The sequence below is a fragment of the Phytophthora infestans genome, genomic scaffold (genome assembly GCF_000142945.1).
Source record: "Phytophthora infestans T30-4 supercont1.22 genomic scaffold, whole genome shotgun sequence".
Lineage (NCBI taxonomy): Eukaryota > Oomycota > Peronosporomycetes > Peronosporales > Peronosporaceae > Phytophthora > Phytophthora infestans.
Genome location: NW_003303737.1, coordinates 710,055 through 728,557, shown reverse-complemented (window position 1 = coordinate 728,557; position 18,503 = coordinate 710,055). Strand labels below are relative to the sequence as shown.

Below are 18,503 nucleotides of genomic sequence, written 5' to 3'. Positions count from 1 at the left end.
AATGGGCCCTCAATAAGCTAGCGTCTAAACGACTGAGCTGTCAGCAATTGACGTTTCTGATTTTGTTTTGGTAATGACAGACGTTTGATTATTCTTGCATAATTATGTATCCTCCGTAATTTTATCAAGACGCATAAACATAAAAAGAAAGGGTGATCAGACCCTATGCTTGAATGGGCTTGAAATTTTCACCAGCTGAACATTTTAGTACTGAAGTTAAGGCTAAATGCGGCCCTGAACTGATGCGACAAAAATTTCTGCTGCCATGTCCTGAACGATCAATGCTATTGGTCATTGGCCGCAAAAAATACGATAAAAACATTCAGATTACAAGCTTTCGGACACTGTCTCGCTTTGTGTCCCTGTGCAAATAGTTGCCGAGTTATGTGACTTTTTTTCAGGGCGGCCCTAAATTGATGATTTCCCTTAAGAGCGTTACTACACCTCTGTCACAGTATTTCCGAATATGTCCATGTATTGGTTGGCAAACCTATTTTTTAAAAAATAAACAATTTGAAGCTCAAGTTATTTATCCATATCGCGCACGACACTTTTGGTAAAGGTTTGTTTGTTTTTCACTCATTTATTAACCGCGAAACGGCGGAGAATTTCAGGGATGTTGCTTTCGCGTTAAAAGAGACGAGCCCAGCATGGAACAAAATCGCTATTATTGTGATAAGAAGCGGCTGTAAGAACGCATGTCATAAATTTATCTAATAGCTTGAATAGTTCGGCTTAGGTTTAGGTCGATAAGGTGCTTACTGAGATAGGTGCTTTACAAAGTGCATTCCCTGACGCACGAGTGCTATGATGCCGCTTTGACGTAATGAAGGCGCTTCCGAAATGGTTGAGACAGCATCGCTACGATAATGACGTGCTCGAAACTCTTAAAGGGGTATTTCGCTTGCTAGCCAGTGCAAGGTCTGAGGCTGAATACGACAATGCTCGGAATTCTATCATATCAGCTCTTCCAGACCGAAAATTTAGTCACATTTTTGGCGTATTATGACGAGAACTAAGACAGTTATAGAGGCGATAGCTACCTTGAGTCTGTGTCTCGGTGCTCCACGCTCGCGCCATCTCTCTCAACCGACGACGCGTTGATGAATTCAGACCAGAAAGGGCGGCTGGCAAGCTGTTCTAGCCAAAATCGACAGGAGCAACTGTAGTCTGATGGAAGCAACGTGCGACCTCAGCACAGCCGCGTTGGATGGTGGCCGTGTGAGTCCGAGGTGAGGCAGCTGACATTTGCTGTGTTACGCAGGTCAGTGGCCATTATTCTCATAAAAGAAAAGGGTGTCATTGTTATACCTGTCTTGTCGGGCCGCGGAGCTGAGCCACAGTCTCTTCATAGTGCCTGATGCTGCTTAGTGCGGCAACGGCGGCAGTGATCGAATGCATTGTCGTCGCTTGGTGACAGCATACTCGGTAAGCTATGCAATACGACTGAATTTTTAAATCGAAGGCACTAAGCGTGTAGAATATACTAACGTTTGTTATCACTTTTAATGCTGTGCAGCGCGTACTAGTTATTCTCAAGCGCATGTCCTTTGATGCGAGGCGCCATGGGTCTTTGCAGCGTCGCTTCTTGATTGCACCGCGGTAAACGAGCCGCTCTCACCAAAGAGATCAATGTGACCGCGAAGGTTCAAAGCAAACAGAAGATGGATGCAGGCCGAAAACTTCAGGAAAAACCGGCCCGAGCATGATAGATGGCGGACGTTGACAGACCACCCCATCTCTGGCATTCCCTCGACTTCCATTCTGGCTGTATCCACTCAACTTCCATTCTGGCTGTATCCAGTGCGGAGACTGGGAGGCCCTCGTGCTTCCGACGCGCATCATCGTCACAGGGCCGACGTGCTGGTACGGATCGGATCCAAACGAGATCTGGAATGAGGGATTCTTGGGATTTTTCGCCTAGCATAAAGACTACGCTGAGTCTGTTGTGTGCACATTCGCTGAGGAGCCCTTTCCGCTCCATTTCACGTGCACGGCGCAAAAGACGTGCGTCAGTTACGGTTACTGTAGTGAAAGATTACACTCGTACACTTTCGAGCCGACACCACTCAAGCAAACGATCAAGCGGTATACCCATTTTCAGTTTATGGTGGACAGTGACATCCCACTTGATTGCGGCATTGTACTGATCGACGGGGCCGTTTGTGATGGCAAACTCCGAGAGTGTATGAAACATTTGCCACCACCAGAACTTCCCCGTCAACCAAGTCTTTTGAAAGTAGGAGGTGAACGACGCCAGCTTGGACCATGCCGCTCATTCCAGCAACACACTGCTCATCTTCTTTTCATACTCGCTTGTATTCACCGTAAAGTGGAGACCATGTACACCACGATGAATCATAGCAAATACATTTGCATCGAGTCCTCTAGCCTTCTCGTACACCTGCTTTGCAACGTGAAATAATCCCATTAAGTGCACGATGTTGCAGTCAACTCCAAAAACCTCGTCAACCGAATTTTGTTGAGCCTTGTCGGCGTCTGCCATCACGTAACACACTGCAAGCGGTTTTCCCATCACTTGCATGTACACCATACGTATCGCAGAGAGTGCAGCAGCGAGCGAAGGCTGCTGTTGTGGCATCACAGCTATGGCAACCACGTGCAAAACACGCATTTTGTCGGGTATTCCAACCACAAGCACATAGTACGCAGCTTGACGCAACTTGAAGGTTGTGTCGAGGTGGAAGACAAGCGAAGTCGGGTCTCGGTCAGCCCGCTGCAATAGCTTCTTTGTGGTAACGCCGATAATGGAAGGTCTTATGCGTCACAGGCGTTTCCGATAACTGGACGGTCAGCAGGGATGCCCAAAAATAAATACTCGGAAAAATAATTTTGTATTGTTTGAAACAATTACTTATTTTGCACATATTTGGTCAGTCACAAATAATTGATCTCACCAATTCTGAAAAAGTAATGCTTAATTTTCAAGCTGCCTACACCACCCAAAAGCGTTGGCAGTCAGCTTCCAAGTACTCCCGGAGAGTCACTGACCGCAGCACTTCGTTTGCATTTCTAAATTTGCCACTTCTCCGCCATCCTGCCGACACGCCGCAATACCTGCCATGCTCGCCAATCTCGTCGATACGACTCAGAAAACTCAGCCTTTCTCACCAAGGCAAATTGCCGCCTTCTTCTTCAAGCCCGTGCTGGACGAAGAAGGCGACATTACAGGCTACCATGCCTGCAAGGCCTGTGGCAAACGGCGTAAACACGCTCCTCGGAGCGGCTACACTAACCTAGTGACGCACGTTCGCGCGTCGCACCCAAGGTTCGAGAGCGAGATGCGTGACGCGAGCGCTGCTGCGACTGGAACACTTGTTCCCTGGGTGAGCCAGAAGGCATCGAACCGTTACGCGTGGTTGAAGTGGGTTGTCGAGGGCAATCTGCCGCTCAACTTCTGCGAGTCGAGTTGGACGCGCAAGTAAGTACACAAATTCTATCGGACTATTTATGATTTGAACTAATTTCGTATACGTGCGTTTGAACAGGAATACGAACTTGGCGCCCGTCTCTGTTGGAACTTTGGTGTCTAACATGGAAGACCTCACCAAGGCTGTAGAGCGGTCTATTGGTGAGGAGATGCCCGATGAGTTTGGGCTTATGCTCGATGGCTGGAGCCACGGAACGGAACACTTCCTGGCTGTCTACGCTTGTTACGATGAACCCAACGGGCCATGCTACCCCCTTTTATCAATGGCTCCAATAATGGAGGAACCGGACGATCAGCTGTCCGCGGATGGGCATTTGCTTGCTATTGAGCGTTTTTTACCCTTTTTTGGGAAATCTATTGAGGGGTGTAAGTTCCTCGTTGGGGACAACTGCTCGGTTAACAAGCGCCTTGCCAACATCATGGGCGTCCCGCTAGTCGGATGCGCCAGCCACCGACTTAACCTCGCGGTTCGAGATTACCTGGCTCCGCACGAACCCGCACTAGAGGAGGTTCAGCAGTTAATGCGCAAGCTACGTACCCTCAAGCAAGCCGCAAAGCTGAGGTACCGTGATCTGTATTTTTGTATCCAATTCATTTTTGTTAATGTAATTGTGGAATACTATTTTTTGGTCTGTGATTTTTTTTTGGTACAGATTCAAAACGCCGCTGGTACCAATTATGCGTCAGGACACGCGCTGGGCCTCGACATTCTCGATGCTGAAGCGCTACTTCAGGCTGAGGGAGTTCCTCTCAGCTGACGACGACGAGCTGGCCGACATGTTGCCATCCCGGACGACACACCGCCAGCTAGAGGAGCTCTTGTCCAAGCTTCGATGCGTTGAGTCCGTTTCCAAGATGCTACAGTCCGACGGACTTACTCTGTTGGATGCCAGGGATCTTTTTGATGGTCTGTTGGAGATTCGTCCTTCAATGAGCAAGTACCTTGGTAAGTGTTTTTTATTTGAAATGTTTTGGATTCTTGTATTAATTTTTTTATGTCTAGCTCCAGATGCAGGTATCATTCACGCGCAGGCTTTTGAGGCAGCTGTGGTCAAGGTATTGGCTGGAAAAACGGTTGAGTTGACGGCAATGGAGATAACGGTATTGGAGCCATTCCGTCAGCTCGAAGCGGCAGCAACGAGCGCGTCACCAGCGTCTCCACCGGATGCGGATGGCTTTGCTCGCCAGATTCTAAAGCGCCGCAAGATTTCCGCGGAGCCTGTCAGGTACAAGCTGTTAAGTGCCATCCCTCCGACGTCAAACATCGTGGAGAGGCTCTTCAGCGTGGCTCGAGCGGTCTTGCGTCTCGAGCGTCACCGGATGTCGCCTTTGACCTTAGAAATGATCTTATTTCTGAAGGTCAACGCGAGTTTCTGGAACGTAGCTACTGTGGACTCTTGTTTATCGACGGCTGTGTAGGTCAACTAACACGATTGTAGTAATAATTTACTGCACGTTTCCAAGTATTCCAGTTATTTATTTACCTCAATCTGAAGCATCAATGAAATCTGTATTTTCTAGTAGATTCGCCAGAGCGATTTTATTTTATTTTGGGGATCCCTGACGGTCAGCACCATCGTTCTGTCCGTCCAAACCAAACGCATCATTCTCTTGCTCTCCTCCTGTAAAAGCGAATTCGAGGATTTAAGCTCTTAGCGCCAACAGAACGTCGTTGTTTCGTAGGTGATTGGCCGCGTAGTTGTGAGCGAAGCACTGCACCTTTGAAAGGGAAGGGAGAGACGTCTCGTCCAGGTTGAAGCGGCGCAAAATGCCGGTGCGGATTCGAGACGGCTTTAGGCCTTGCGCCGCCCATTCCCGCGCCACCTCTTTCATGGCCACAGTAAGCCGCGGGGGCTGGGGTGACGGGCTTGAGTGACACAAGCCCCCGTTTCTTCCACGCTGATGGGTTTGAGGTGCTGGCAGCTCAGCGTTCTGCCTCTCCATGGACAAGGAGCGTATAGCACTACGCGCTCGCACGCCTTACAGTCGCAGGCGAGGAGCCGAATTTGCATTGCGTGCGGCGCAGCATAACTACAAACGCCGCTCGAAACCAAGTGACTCTTGGTCACCTGGTAGGCCTTGAGAGACTCAAGCAACAGCTCGGCATCACTGGTTGGCATGACAGGAGCAATCATTCTTCAGGCAATTCTTGAAGACATCGTAACGAGTGGGGCGTGGGGAGGCGAGGACACGTGACGGTGGAGTGAAACAAATTTGCGAGTCTCCAGCAACTATGGCGACAACTGCATACTTTAATGGGTAGATAACGACATTTATAGCTGTACGTAATTGGATTAAGTGCTGAGGATTTGGTTTGCGGTGGGCGGTGGTGAAAGCCAAAACCAGTTACCTACCAATTGATGAGTTACTGTGGCAAATAAAATAATTCTGGACAGCACAAAAATATAACTGTGCATTTAGCGTACTATCCACAAAATGACCAGTTACCCCTGCCCTGAATGGAGCACTTTCCAAATTCGATATAACTAGCTGAAACACAGTAAATTGTCAGCAGCTACTTTGCTAGATTAAATGGTCACCATCAATCTGTTGGTTGGTAGACAGCGCTCTGACGGAGGCGTTGGGCAAGTTTACGAAGTCTCATTCGGAAACCTACTACAAATGATTCGAAGTGCCACCCCTACGCCTGCTGCAGAGCTTCTGCGGCGTCTCGTCGAGGACAACGCCTTAGTCCACGACGATGTCGCCCAGAACGAAGTGTGAGGCAGCGACGACGACGACGACAACGACACGTGCACCGAGTCTTACTCACCGCTCTTAGATCGTAATTTCGAGAGCGGTGGGTCAGACGCTGTGGTCTCGCTGACCAACTTCACTCTTACGGAGTTTTATCTGCTTTGGGATCACGCCGAGCCGGAGCTCAAGAGCCGCTGGGGTTCCGGGTGCGGACGCCAATCCGTCACCACCCCGAAGATGCTTTCATGACGCTGATCTGCGTTCTCAAGCACTACAGTACGTAACAGAAGCAAAAAGCCTCGCAACGGCGAGCTGACGTCGGATGAGCTCGCTCGCAATGCTCGGGTCTCGTCGGATAGAGTGCTAGTGGAGAACGTTTTCGGACGCGTGTGCCTCCTGTGGAAAATCATGCACAGCACGTTCAAGTGGAGCGAGGCGTCGTTCGACTCGTTTGATCGAACGTGCGTTGCGTTAACAAACTTTCATACTGACATCAACCCACTCCGGGCTGGCGATGGCCAGTTCTACCGGTCCGGGATGGGCCGATACGCCTCGATGGCAGAGCGAGAGCGCCCAAGACGTGCATCCAGCGACGCTATCGTTGTCGCCGTGACACACGCTTGGCTGCCGACCAAAAAGTCAGAACGAGGCTGTCGCTCTCGCCAGCGAACTCGCAGTAGGATTTTGAGGAGACTTAGTCAGACAGTAAGCTTAACGAGCTAATTGGTGACACAGTTTAATCGCAAAATATACTGGTGACTGAATAATACCTATCCATTAGAGCACGCCATCGATGAGCTGATAGGTCAATACGGTAACGGGGTACAATCCAGTGTGCCCCAGGTTACATAAAGAGTGACCCGTCACTCTTGTGGACGCCTGGTACACGGTACCAGGTGCTCTCGGAGCCAGTCAGAGCATGACTACTTAGTTCCACTATAGGTAACCTCTAGTTTGTATAGAACCCAAGCTAACCTTACTTATAAATACATCAGTCTTAAATCTACTCTTCTTAGTAGCAAACCGTTCACTTTGAGGCGGGGAACACGTGGACTAACGTTCACTCGGGTAGTTAATACCCATAAGCACTTCCTTTGTGCAAGATGCTGTGTGACCCCGTCACACTTAGTAGCACTAGTAGTCAATCCAACACCATCGCGAGTAGATTGAACTACCTGAATCCTCTGTGCGCTCAACGTTTGAGCCACGATGGACCGAAGTGAGTTTCCTCCCTTGAACGACTCACAGTACGAGTCAGTTCGGAAGATGGGAGGCATCTTTGGATAAGATGTCAGTCGCAGCTTGGCGGCGGCGACGCCTGCCGAGCAACAAGAACGCGTGACCGCGTTTGAGACCTACGAGCGAAGTCTCATCGCTCACGTCCGCGGGAGTTTGGAGGCTCGATGGCCGCTCTCCAGGCAACCAGACCTAAGCCGGTATGGATGAAGGTCCCAGCGTTTGAGGGGAAGGAAGGAGAGAACCTTCACTTCTGGGTCCGTGAGGTGGAGGTCGCCATGAAGGCGGTTCTCATCTCGGACGATCCACTTCGGGTGGCGTTTGCCCTGTCCAACCTTGGTGGACGTGCCAAGCACTGGGCATACACCAGGGAGACGGCACTTCTTGGATGCTTTGCATCCTGGGCTCAGCTGTGTGAGCAGCTTCGGGCCGCATTCCTACCGGCGAACAACGAGCTCCGCTAGCGCTCACGCTTTCTCGCGTGCAAGCAAGGTAAACGTGAGCTGCAGGTGTACGCGCAAGAGATGCGCACGTTGGTGGCATCTCTGGCAGGGAATCCTCTGCCTGAAGACGTCAAGACAGCAGTCTTCATGAACGGCCTGAAGGTCGGTCCTGCTCGCACCCAGCTATTCCGGGTGCAAGCGACAGCTATGGAGGAGGCGATTCGAATCGCCTCCACGAAGAGTACATCACAAACAGGCTGGTACTCCTCGGGAAGAGGAACATCGCCACGATGAGAATGGCGTTCCTCGGGAGGCGGAGCATCACAGCAATGACGCTGTTGCTCCTGCTGTCACGCAGCCCGTTGATACCGGTGCGTACGGCGAGCCCGAACCCATGGACTAAAGCTCAGCCGAGAGCTTGGTCCGCTGCTACGGATGCGGCGGACATGGACACTACCAGCGTGTGTGTCCCTCGCCAGTCCCCGGGAAGAAGACAGCCCGTGGACTCCAGGTCCGGTGGCGAAGGCCACGGCCAGGTGGACGAAGACTCCACGGCCACCAGTAGAGGCGGTATGACCTACTGAAGCGTGCTAAGCCTTCGTGATGGGTGGGCAGGTTGTGCGCACCACGGGGCTTAGCTCAGAGAGACGTGGGTATCTCAAACCGGTGAAGGGCAGTGATGGGCTGCTGGTAGTACACTCGGTGTACAAGGGTACGGTACCCCTTGAACGTTTGATGAGTTCTGGGGCGTTGATACGTCGCCGGGACGCCGCTTGGCATAGCGACACCCGACAGCACTCTATGTCAGCGTGGTGGTCGTGGGCTGGTCCTTGGTGGACTAGCCTTTGGTACGATGAAGGAAGTACCAATTGTCCTCAACGGACCTGAGCGTTTCGGCTCGATGAACTCGTGCACCGCGGTGTCGCTCGCAGTTCTCGCCATGAACAACATGGCTGTGCCTTATGTGAGCATAAGGCACAGCCCGGACTTTGGTGTGGCAAGGCTGAGAAGGGCCTACCAGTCCAGGTCTATGGCGGAGCATTGGTGAGTCATGTTCCCACCTCTGTCATGACTTAGGCGTCTGATACAGACCACCAGGACGCAGATGCATCACGGAGCTGTCAGCGCGCTGACAGCTCTGCGTACAGCAAGATCATGCACCGCTGCGGCAATGCTACGGGCATGGGTCTTTTGCCCGGCGTGTGGACCTGCTACACTAGCAGCGTCCAATGCCGAAGGCCGTCGCGCCGTACGGGCTTCGAAAGTGGTTATGCCTTTAAGCACTAGCCAGGTGGGTAGCTTAGAAGCACACGGCCGCCCAGACCTTAACTGAAGAGGAAGGCGCTGAATGCGCCTCCTGTATGGGTAACACAGTGTCACACGCAGTCGCCCAGACGATAACTGAAGAGGAAGGCATTTACCATGCTTCCTGTGTGGGTAACACAGTGCCACACGAGGTCTCGAGTGCCTCTGATGTCGTCAACGAGACATCACGACGTGGGTAACAAAGTGCCACGTCACGTCAGCCGCCGCAAGTCGGGTCTGAACATTGTTCAGGCCGACGTCCCTTCAAGCGACTCGGAGGCCAGGGTCCGGACTCACCTGACTCGGTCGGTGGACACCAACTCTGTCCGGTTTGTGTGCGGGTCTGCCACGCCAGCTGATCCCAACACCGAAGGTCGTCGCACCGTATGCGCTCCGACAGTGGTGGTGCCGAAGGGCATTCACCAGGTGGGTAACATAGGTCCACACTGCGGATAACAAGTTCCGCAAGCAGCGAAGCTGCTTAAGGAGACCGACATTCGGTGCTCCGAGCGTGGGTAACAGAGTTCCACGCAAGGTCACTCAGACCATAACTGATAAGGAAGTCGCTGTATGCGCTTCCGGTGTGGGTAACAGAGCTCCACACAACCAAGGCGAGTAACGCAGCTCCGCAACCAAGGCGAGTAGCATAGTTCCGCACACAGAGCCATTGGCTCGAGGCGCGAGGTTGTCTTGGCCTCGCCAGACGTGAGCAACTAGCTCGACGTCAAGTCGCGCAGACTCAAACTGCTGACGCGAAGGCTGGATGCCTTCGGTCGGCACGGCCGACGCGGCTGCCCATACCGACGCAGTGCACGGGACTGAGAGCCGTCGCGCCTGTCAGTGGCTATCAGAAGCCACGAGAGACTCAGTAGTCTCGAGGTTAAGTGGGGGAGAGGCTCGGAAATATCTTTCCTCCCTGACTTTCCACGAGGCAGGTACCCGTCGTGCTGCCAGTGGCTATCACAAGCCACGCGAGACTTAATGGTCTCATGTGTAAGTGGGGGAGAGGCTCGGAAATACCTTTCCTCCCTGGTCTTGAGGTAAGACCAAGCTCCTTCCGGAACCAGGCGTCGATGTTCATCGACTGCAGGCTGGAGGCGAACAGCCGAACTAGAGCTGCGGTAGCTCTAGCCGAACAAGACATAGTGGCGAAGAAAGCCACTGGCGCAAGGTGCCTCGGAATCGCTGAGCGAATTAGCAGTGTCGGGGTTGCAAGAAACCACACACGAGGCGAAGCGCGGACCTAGTGCAATCACTGCACAGGTCCCTTGGTCATGAACGACCTGTCGAGTTGGGTGAACGGAACGTCTCACCCGCCGACAAAGCGGTTGCCGTACGTGATGTACGCACCGCTTCGGGTACAATGGGTCGTGAAGCCATAACCCAAGTGTGGTGCACGAGTGCACACACAACCGACCAGGTGGTGGTCGAGGCAACGCACGCAGTCGTAACAGGTGCCGCACCGAGCATGACACCGTGGTGATGGCTGCTTGCCTCACCATGGTTTGGTACCCGTGAGTACTCGGTGTCAATGCCAGACACCAACGCCACAGTGGCATGGTGATGAGATATGCCTCACCACGGTCGAGTACCATCAAGGTACATGGTGTCTGTGACAGACACTAGAATAGGTGCAAAGGATATGCACCATACCACGACCCGATGCGCACTGGGCGTATACGCTGTGAGTCAACGCACGTTCCGTGCATCGGCACTGGCTGATGTCGAGCAGCGGCCGAGGGTTCCACGTAACGAACTCGTCGTGCATGACACACCTGAAGTGTACGGAGCACTTATGGTAGCTGTGGTACGTGTCGTACACAGCGTACCTCGTGTACGGGCCTGTGGACGTGTACACTGTGCTTGCACATGCGTCGTGCACGATGCGAGCACTGGCCATGATTCAGTTCAGGCGACAGCACAGCAGAAGCTGTTGCCGCCAAGCATGGCAACCTTGTGGTGGGCTTACCGCACCAAAGGTTAGTACCGTACAGTACATGGTGTCGATGGGAGACATCTACGCCACAGCTGTGTACCGTCACGCTACACGGTGTCGATGAAGGACACCTATGCGCCGTTGGTATGACGGCCAAGATGCGAAGAGAGCGTGGCAGAAGCTCTGCTCGCAAGGATGGATCCTTGCTGGAGCCAAAGGCATGGCCCAAGGTGAGCGGATAGCCCCCTCTAGTGCTGGGGAAATTGTTGCTCTTCTCGGTGTCGTTCCTCGCGGGAGACACCATGCTCCGGACGCGTACGCGAGGACTGTCGTGTCCTCTGGTGCGAGCTGTGGGCGAATGCCACACGTTCGGATGCTATTGCACCCTGTGCCAAAGCACTGTACGCGCGCTAGCGCAGGAGATAATGCAGCTTTGAGTGTAGGCTTTGCGGCCAACACAGTTGTGAGCATAGGGATGCAAATCCCAGTGAGCTTTGGGACCACAAGTCACTGTGGGTGTGACTGAGAGCCGCGCCAGTCTCGTGGCTGCTCAGTGTGAGAATTCACCTTTTGGTGTTTTAATTCTCTCACTTCTGATCGCCAATCAATTGGAGAAGTGAGAAAATTAAAACACCAAAAGTTGTGATTGGAGAATCAGGTGATTCTCATTTAAGTGGGGGTGTAGTGTGCCCCAGGTTACGTAAAGAGTGACCCGTCACTCTTATGGACGCCTGGTACACGGTACCAGGTGCTCTCGGAGCCAGTCAGAGCATAACTACTTAGCTCCACTATAGGTAACCTCTAGTTTGTATAGAACCCAAGCTAACCTTACTTATAAATACATCAGTCTTAAATCTACTCTTCTTAGTAGCGAACCGTTCCCTTTGAGGCCGGGAGCACGTGGACTAACGTTCACTCGGGTAGTTAATACCCATAAGCACTTCCTTTGTGCAAGGTGCTGTGTGACCCCGTCACAAATACCTACTGCTAAAAAAGACAAGCAAATCATAATAGACTCGATCTATTGCAAACCAGAGCAGTGATTAAGTAAAATATCTACCACTTGGTTTTGTTATCTATTGATCGATACATATTTAGATTTCGAAACGTCGCATTTCGTACTTAAGTGGGCTCCCCTCAAGGCAAGTAGTGGAACGCACAATACTCGAGCACATGTATATTGGTTGTACGTGCAGCTCGGTTTGTAAACAATTCGAACCCACGTCACTGGTATGTCAAGCCACGGGCGTGAATATCAATCCGATTAGTGTGCGCTGCTCCAGCAGCTTGCCTGCCATCGCAATACTTCACGGACCAATTGCAGCTGCCTCACAACAGTTTTCGAACCATGGCAAAGAAATGAGGGCCGCTTTAAGGTCATTTTGACGACCCCGCCGATAACAACAACATCAAACAGGCAAAATGCAAGCACTGTAACGTGACAACATCTGCTACGCTTCCAACATGAGCATCCACCTTGCATCGTTCCCCAGGCTCGTGACCACGATCCCAAGAAACACTTGAATGCAGCTACGGCGACAGCACCTGTCGATTGTGGAGAAACTGAAAGCTAACAAGAAATACCCCAATATGCAGCCGAGCTGAACGTCAACTGACGGATGAAGCGTTCGCTTTGTTTGTTCATCGAGCTCTTCAGGGTATGCCTAAGCACATGCTGTTCTCAGTCGAGCATCAGAGTGTTTTTTGCAATAAAACTCTTTGAAAAATCATAAAATATTATATTTCGTTTTTTTGCCAGAGTTTATATAGATCGAAACGACAAATATGTTTTGTGTACTCTCGTGAAGAATTCATTCAGCATTCGAAGAGGAACGTCTGCCTAAAATATATGCTGCTCTTGCCTTTAGCAACAAGGAACATCTTCATTACGGTACTGTAATAGTAGTCGAGCCGATGCAGTATCTGCTTGGGTATGCATTCGCAATTGACACGGTAGAGACAATAAATTTCCCACTCGAATTCACCTTATTATAGCTCATGTTCTCAAAATATTCCAGACTGTAAGCTTCCACATCTTTCCTTACTGTGACGGGGACTCGCACGAGCAAACAATTCACCAGAAACATCCAACGGTGCTGTTAAATCGTGCAAGCAAGTCGATCAATTGTTTGGATAGGCCAGGGACTTCAGATCGGAAGATAACCAGCGCAATGCTCCAGAAGTATTACCTTATTAATATAAAATAAATTGTACCGGTACATGCATGAACAGTATCTATCCAGACACGAATGTTAGAAAACGCAGTTTTGCACCCTTTTCATTTTGCTCGTGCTGGACTGGCAATTGTTAGATCTCGTTTGCAGCTCACGCACCCGCTAATCTAAACAATCTTTCAAGAATTGTAATTTCCGGTAAAGTACTTTGGAGTATTAAATTTATGCTGTAAATGCTTTTTTTCACGACCAAATCTTTATGGAAACTTGAAACTTGAAGTGCGATCTTGCCTACGTTGAAGCACTACACTGTAGAGTCTACAGTAAAGACAGACCTCTATCCCAAATAGTGATAACCTCTAGTTAAGGATGTTGGAGCTCAGCCCAAGTTAAAAAAGTATTTCAAGCTTCCAGATCGTACTTAGCATCAATGACTATTACGATCTAGATTCCCTTAACTAGAGACATTGTTCGCTTAGTGAGCTACGCCCGAAAAAATCCAGTACCACTTTTGGTTCTTCCGGCCCTGCTTGCGACCCATTCATCTACGACTACGTTCTCTTTTGTAAGGCTTATATATAGCAGCTCTTCGATGGACATCAGATCTTTGTGTGCAAGAACGGCAAGCTCATCGGCGACTTCAGGACTTTCATATTCACAACTATGACAGCTCTGAAGACCCGTGTGCTTCCAGTATTTCAAAAAGATTGGTGTGGGAATAACGAGTTCCAGAACTCCACGCTCCATGTAAGGGTTTGGCGCACACTCACGCTGTGCAGCGTTTGGAGCCGGGGCACAATCCATTGAAAGCCAATATATTAACAAGCAAAACATCAAGGCGAGGGTACCCGGGATAGTGTTTCCTTCGGAAAGTGATATAAAGGCGGTATGACTACAAAGAGGATTGTCTGTTTTGAAAATATTGGCGTGGATTTAGAAAAGTAAAACACGTACTTCGTGAAGTACCTGTAGTTTCGCAGGTGAATGAATATTTGTGGCTTATGACCCGAGGCTGTCTTCACAGCCACAGAAGATTGTCGGCTGGCAACCCTGAGCTATTATATTAATGCGGTGCTCCATCCAAATGGACTTGAATTCATGTAGAGCAGCCGTGACGTGTTATCTTTGCTGCTCCCCTAGTAAGCAACCAGTGCTGCTTGGTGCTGTTACTTCAAGACTTGAGCCGACGTGCCGGCGGAAACGCAAGCTAGGCTGCAACGTCAAGTGTCTTCGTCGGCTTAGTACCACCTGCGTCCGCTTAAGAATCTTTAGTAAAGATCGCACTGAAGGGTAACATCTACTTGTATCGGTCCGATACTATTGGATATGGAGCTACGGATTCGGTGCAATAGCGGTAGGGAAGCAACCAACGGCTGCGACGACTAAATGCGCTTTCGTCAACTGCAATTGCACAAGGTGAGCGCTTCTAAGTTTCGCGCGCACATATTTATTTTATGATATAGAGTCGAAATGCGACAATGCAGTGTGGAATTGCACCTCATCAAGCTATTCGCACAACCTCATCACGCCATTGGCATTGCCATGCAGGAATTCTATTGGCTGTTGAAACTTGCAAAACATTTGAGCCGTGACAGCCACTAATATACTCCTTACCAAAATGGAAGCTCACGCAGGTCTCCCACAAAAAGGTCTTGACCGACACGTGAGTACGAGGCCCACTTATTTTGGTACAGTATTTGTCACTTTAGCTCACGCGCAATCACTGTAATTACCGGCTCGCGATCACTGTAAATAGTGAAGCCCATGTTTTTAACATTTAATTTTATAAATGTATTGTACGGTACAGAAAAATAAGCACTGTTTAGCGGGTGGTGTACCTGTACACAGCTGATTTGCCGCAGCGGAACACTCCGGGCAGTTCGCGGATCGCGGGCCGGTCCATCATCTGCAATCGGGAAACGCGGCTCTGGTGCAGCCGCGCTCTGGATGCCTCACACAGATGGGGACGATATTTTCGTCGACATTGCCACCCCCGCCGAAGATGAATGATTCTCGTTGCATGCCATCGTATGGTCCATACATGTAATTGTATAACGGCACCAGCTCGGCAATGCCGTCAGTATGCAGAATGATCAACAACTGTGCTATGAATTCCAAAAAGATAGTTGACCCAACGGCGGTTCGCGGTACCGCTATTGTAGGAATGGCGCTGCATCGCATCTTTTGTATTGTTTTCTATTTCTTGGCGTACTAAGTAAACGATAATTTAAATATTCCACCACCGCCACAGCAATTGTGTGGATGCCTTCTGGCTTAACAGCACGAGCTGAATTAATAACCCGGTTGGCTCTACGTCGATACCAATTTGGTTCGGCAAAGTTGGCGCTGGATCGAGCTTCTTTACAGGAGTATAGCCAGAGCAGGTGTCAAAAACGAGGCGCGAATGTATCGTCTGCATTGTTGTACGTTGATTGGTGGAAAATGTCAAGCATACGGTGCATAGTGAAATCGAGTCCGCCTTACTAAGCTCAAGTGATCTACTAGGCCCTTGGTACAAGCGATGGGCGAGGCAAGAGAGCGCGGCGCGCTGGCCGCCCTTCGTTTCGTGAGCAGCTCCAGTTGCCGCTGTTGCCTCCATTTGCCAAAAGTCCGCGTCGTCGTCGAATCCCTGCTGTAGCCACCACCACCACCATCGCAATGAAGGACGGAGTCTGCACGCTGAGCGCAACTGTGCTGGAGGCGCACGCACTGGGCGGCACTAAGATGTTTGAGGTCAAGGTGTTCTGCAAGGGCAAGAGCACGTCGGTCTACAAGAGCAAGGAGGACTTTAAGAGCGTGCTCGATATGTTTCGCCTCGTGGGGGCCATGTGCCGCGCTAAGAGCGACCGTTGCGAGATTTGCGCCGCCTGCAGCACCTTGAGCCCAGGGCGCGTATGTGACGAGAACTCGCTCGATGAGTTCCTGGGCAGCGTACTGACCAAGCTACGCGAAGCTGAGCCTGTTGCCATCGAGCAGTGCAGCACGCACCGCGGTGTTGTGCAGATTTTTATGGACTTTCTTAACGTGCGCAACGGCAAGTATTTCTGTGAGCTGACCCCCGAGATGGAGGAGGAAATCAGTCCCAAGAGCAACAACAGCCAAGATCTGCAAGACGACGACGTGGATCTAGATCACCCGGTCTCGCGCTGTTCTCTTAACCGCACGCTCTCAGAGCAGTTCGCTGCTATGGACTCGGTGTGCTAGCGGAAGTATGCCAGCACACTGCACAACTACCAACAACCCACACGCGCGAGCTCCCGCATTTCCACTATATAAACGAAAGCAAGTATGTAAGCGAGCAGCGCAGCTCCTCAGCAGCTCCCACAAGGACCTGGCTTTCGCCCTGCGAAGCAGGATTGTAGATTCCCCCCGACAAGACCTTCTATTTCCGCTGTGTAGCTTGTTTTCGTCTCGAGAGAAGTTGATAGCGCACTACGGAAGAGCACGGTCTAAGACCCTACCAAGGCGTCGACGATTCCATGCGTACAATAATTGAACCGAATAATATAAGAGCTCCTACTACATGCTGGCTTCGGTGTGCGCCTGCAGCGACATTTACTAGTATTTGCTAGGACAGTCGAAACCGTTGCCACGTCAGTGGAGAAGTAGAATTTGATGCCAGACCCGCCACGTACGTGGCCTGCGATAGCGAGTTGCAGGTGCCAACATTCCGGTACTATACGTGATGCTCTACTACATGTACGCATTCATGTTGCGAGTTCGATGCTCGACTTCAAGAAGTCTTCAACTACCAAAAAGAAAAGCTGTGACAAGCTCAATCGAGCCAGCGAATTCCATGTACTGCTTTCTGATGCTTTGCAGAGCGCCTTGAACAGTTCAAGGCGCAAGTTGAACCCGAGCGAGCTGCGAGCTTCGAGCTGCACACGAAGCGAGCCTGTAATCCTAACCGGACGCGTTAAAAGGAGGCCTCGTCTCGTGTTTGAGATCTCCCCGATGCTGATTGACTATGTATTAGTAAGTATTAAAACTACGTAGTACAAGATGTGGTCCAGACACGAGTGTAAATGAATGTATGCTTGATTAGGTGCTATGCGCTGGCTGCTGCCACTTGCTGCTTCTCTCCATCCGCCATTGCTGCGTCGTCAAGGATGATCTTAAGCATCTCTTGACTCTCCAGGGCGTGAATGGCAGCAATAGTATTTCGACGTCGCGGACGCAGCGCTGCAGTGCTGTTGGCTTGGGCTTCTTCTGCTTGGGCCTGCGTCATGGCAGCGCGGATGTGGTGCAGCAGCTCGGCCTCTGTGTTAGCACCCACAAACTCCAACACCTTCTTCTGGAGGAAGGCGCACCAGCTACTGCGCCGCTGCACCTCCAACGCGGCCTCCACGAGCCCGTCCAGCGCTCGTTCGCGCTTGCGGTTGGAAGGGTGCGTCGATATCCAATCAAAATCCAATTCCAGCTCGTCCTCACCTGCCTCCGGATCCGCATAGAAAGCCGTGAACGCCTTCCACAGCCGCGGGGCCTCCGACGGATCGTAGCACGCGCTAGCAAGTAGCATGATGCCAATGTGGTCTGCTTCGGCCTCTTGCGACCGACTGAAGGGCAAGTTGAAGGCTACAAGTGCAACGCACGCGATTAGTCTGGTTCAACCACGGCACCACAACGAGGATGCGATACACGGCGCCGCCTTGGTACTGTAGGTGCGTACCGAATTGGAAAATGTACTTGAGCAGCGGGCTCTCCATGCCGAGAATGAACTGCAGATACATCAACGGCAACATGCTCATCGACTCGGCCGTGTGTCTCGCCAGCGCGTGGCCGATTTCATGCGCCATCACGACCGCAAGCGCGTCATGCTTGCTATGACAAATACCCTTCTGTACCGCAAAGTCGATGAGGTCCAGTATCCCCGTCTGTACGATGATCTTCCCCCCGGGAGCGCAGCACGCATTGGCGGAGGACGGATTGTCCACCAGCCAGACTCGCCAGTCAGGGTCGAGCGTTTGCCGCTACTTCGCTTATTTGAGGTGCGAAAGGGGTCATTACACGGCACCTATCAACCCCGACCTGATGACATCAAATCTATTCGTCCGGAAAAGCAACCCTGCTGCCTACGTGGATTCGGCCCCAATCGTAGCAAGAACGTATCACGTCGATCATAGGCACAAGCAGCAGGGTCGAGCGTTTGATGCTACTTCGCTTATTTGAGGTGCGAAAGGGGTCATTACACGGCACCTATCAACCCCGACCTGATGACATCAAATCTATTCGTCCGGAAAAGCAACCCTGCTGCCTACGTG

General features: G+C 51.2%; 2 protein-coding genes across 2 annotated transcripts; one reads left to right on the top strand and one right to left on the bottom strand.

Annotated features, from left to right (window-relative positions):
- Positions 1 to 15,859: 15,859 nt before the first annotated feature.
- Positions 15,860 to 16,786, top strand: PITG_11608 (uncharacterized protein; the record flags this gene model as incomplete). The annotated part of the gene is made up of 1 exon (XM_002901108.1): positions 15,860 to 16,786. The coding sequence occupies one exon, from the start codon at positions 15,901 to 15,903 to the stop codon at positions 16,444 to 16,446; it is 546 nt and encodes a 181-aa protein (XP_002901154.1).
- A 504-nt stretch (positions 16,787 to 17,290) lies between these two features.
- Positions 17,291 to 18,038, bottom strand: PITG_11607 (metalloprotease family M48X, putative; the record flags this gene model as incomplete). Its single annotated transcript, XM_002901107.1, has 2 exons — positions 17,291 to 17,817; positions 17,912 to 18,038. 2 exons carry the CDS (start codon positions 18,036 to 18,038, stop codon positions 17,291 to 17,293), a joined length of 654 nt encoding a protein of 217 aa, XP_002901153.1.
- Positions 18,039 to 18,503: the final 465 nt, after the last annotated feature.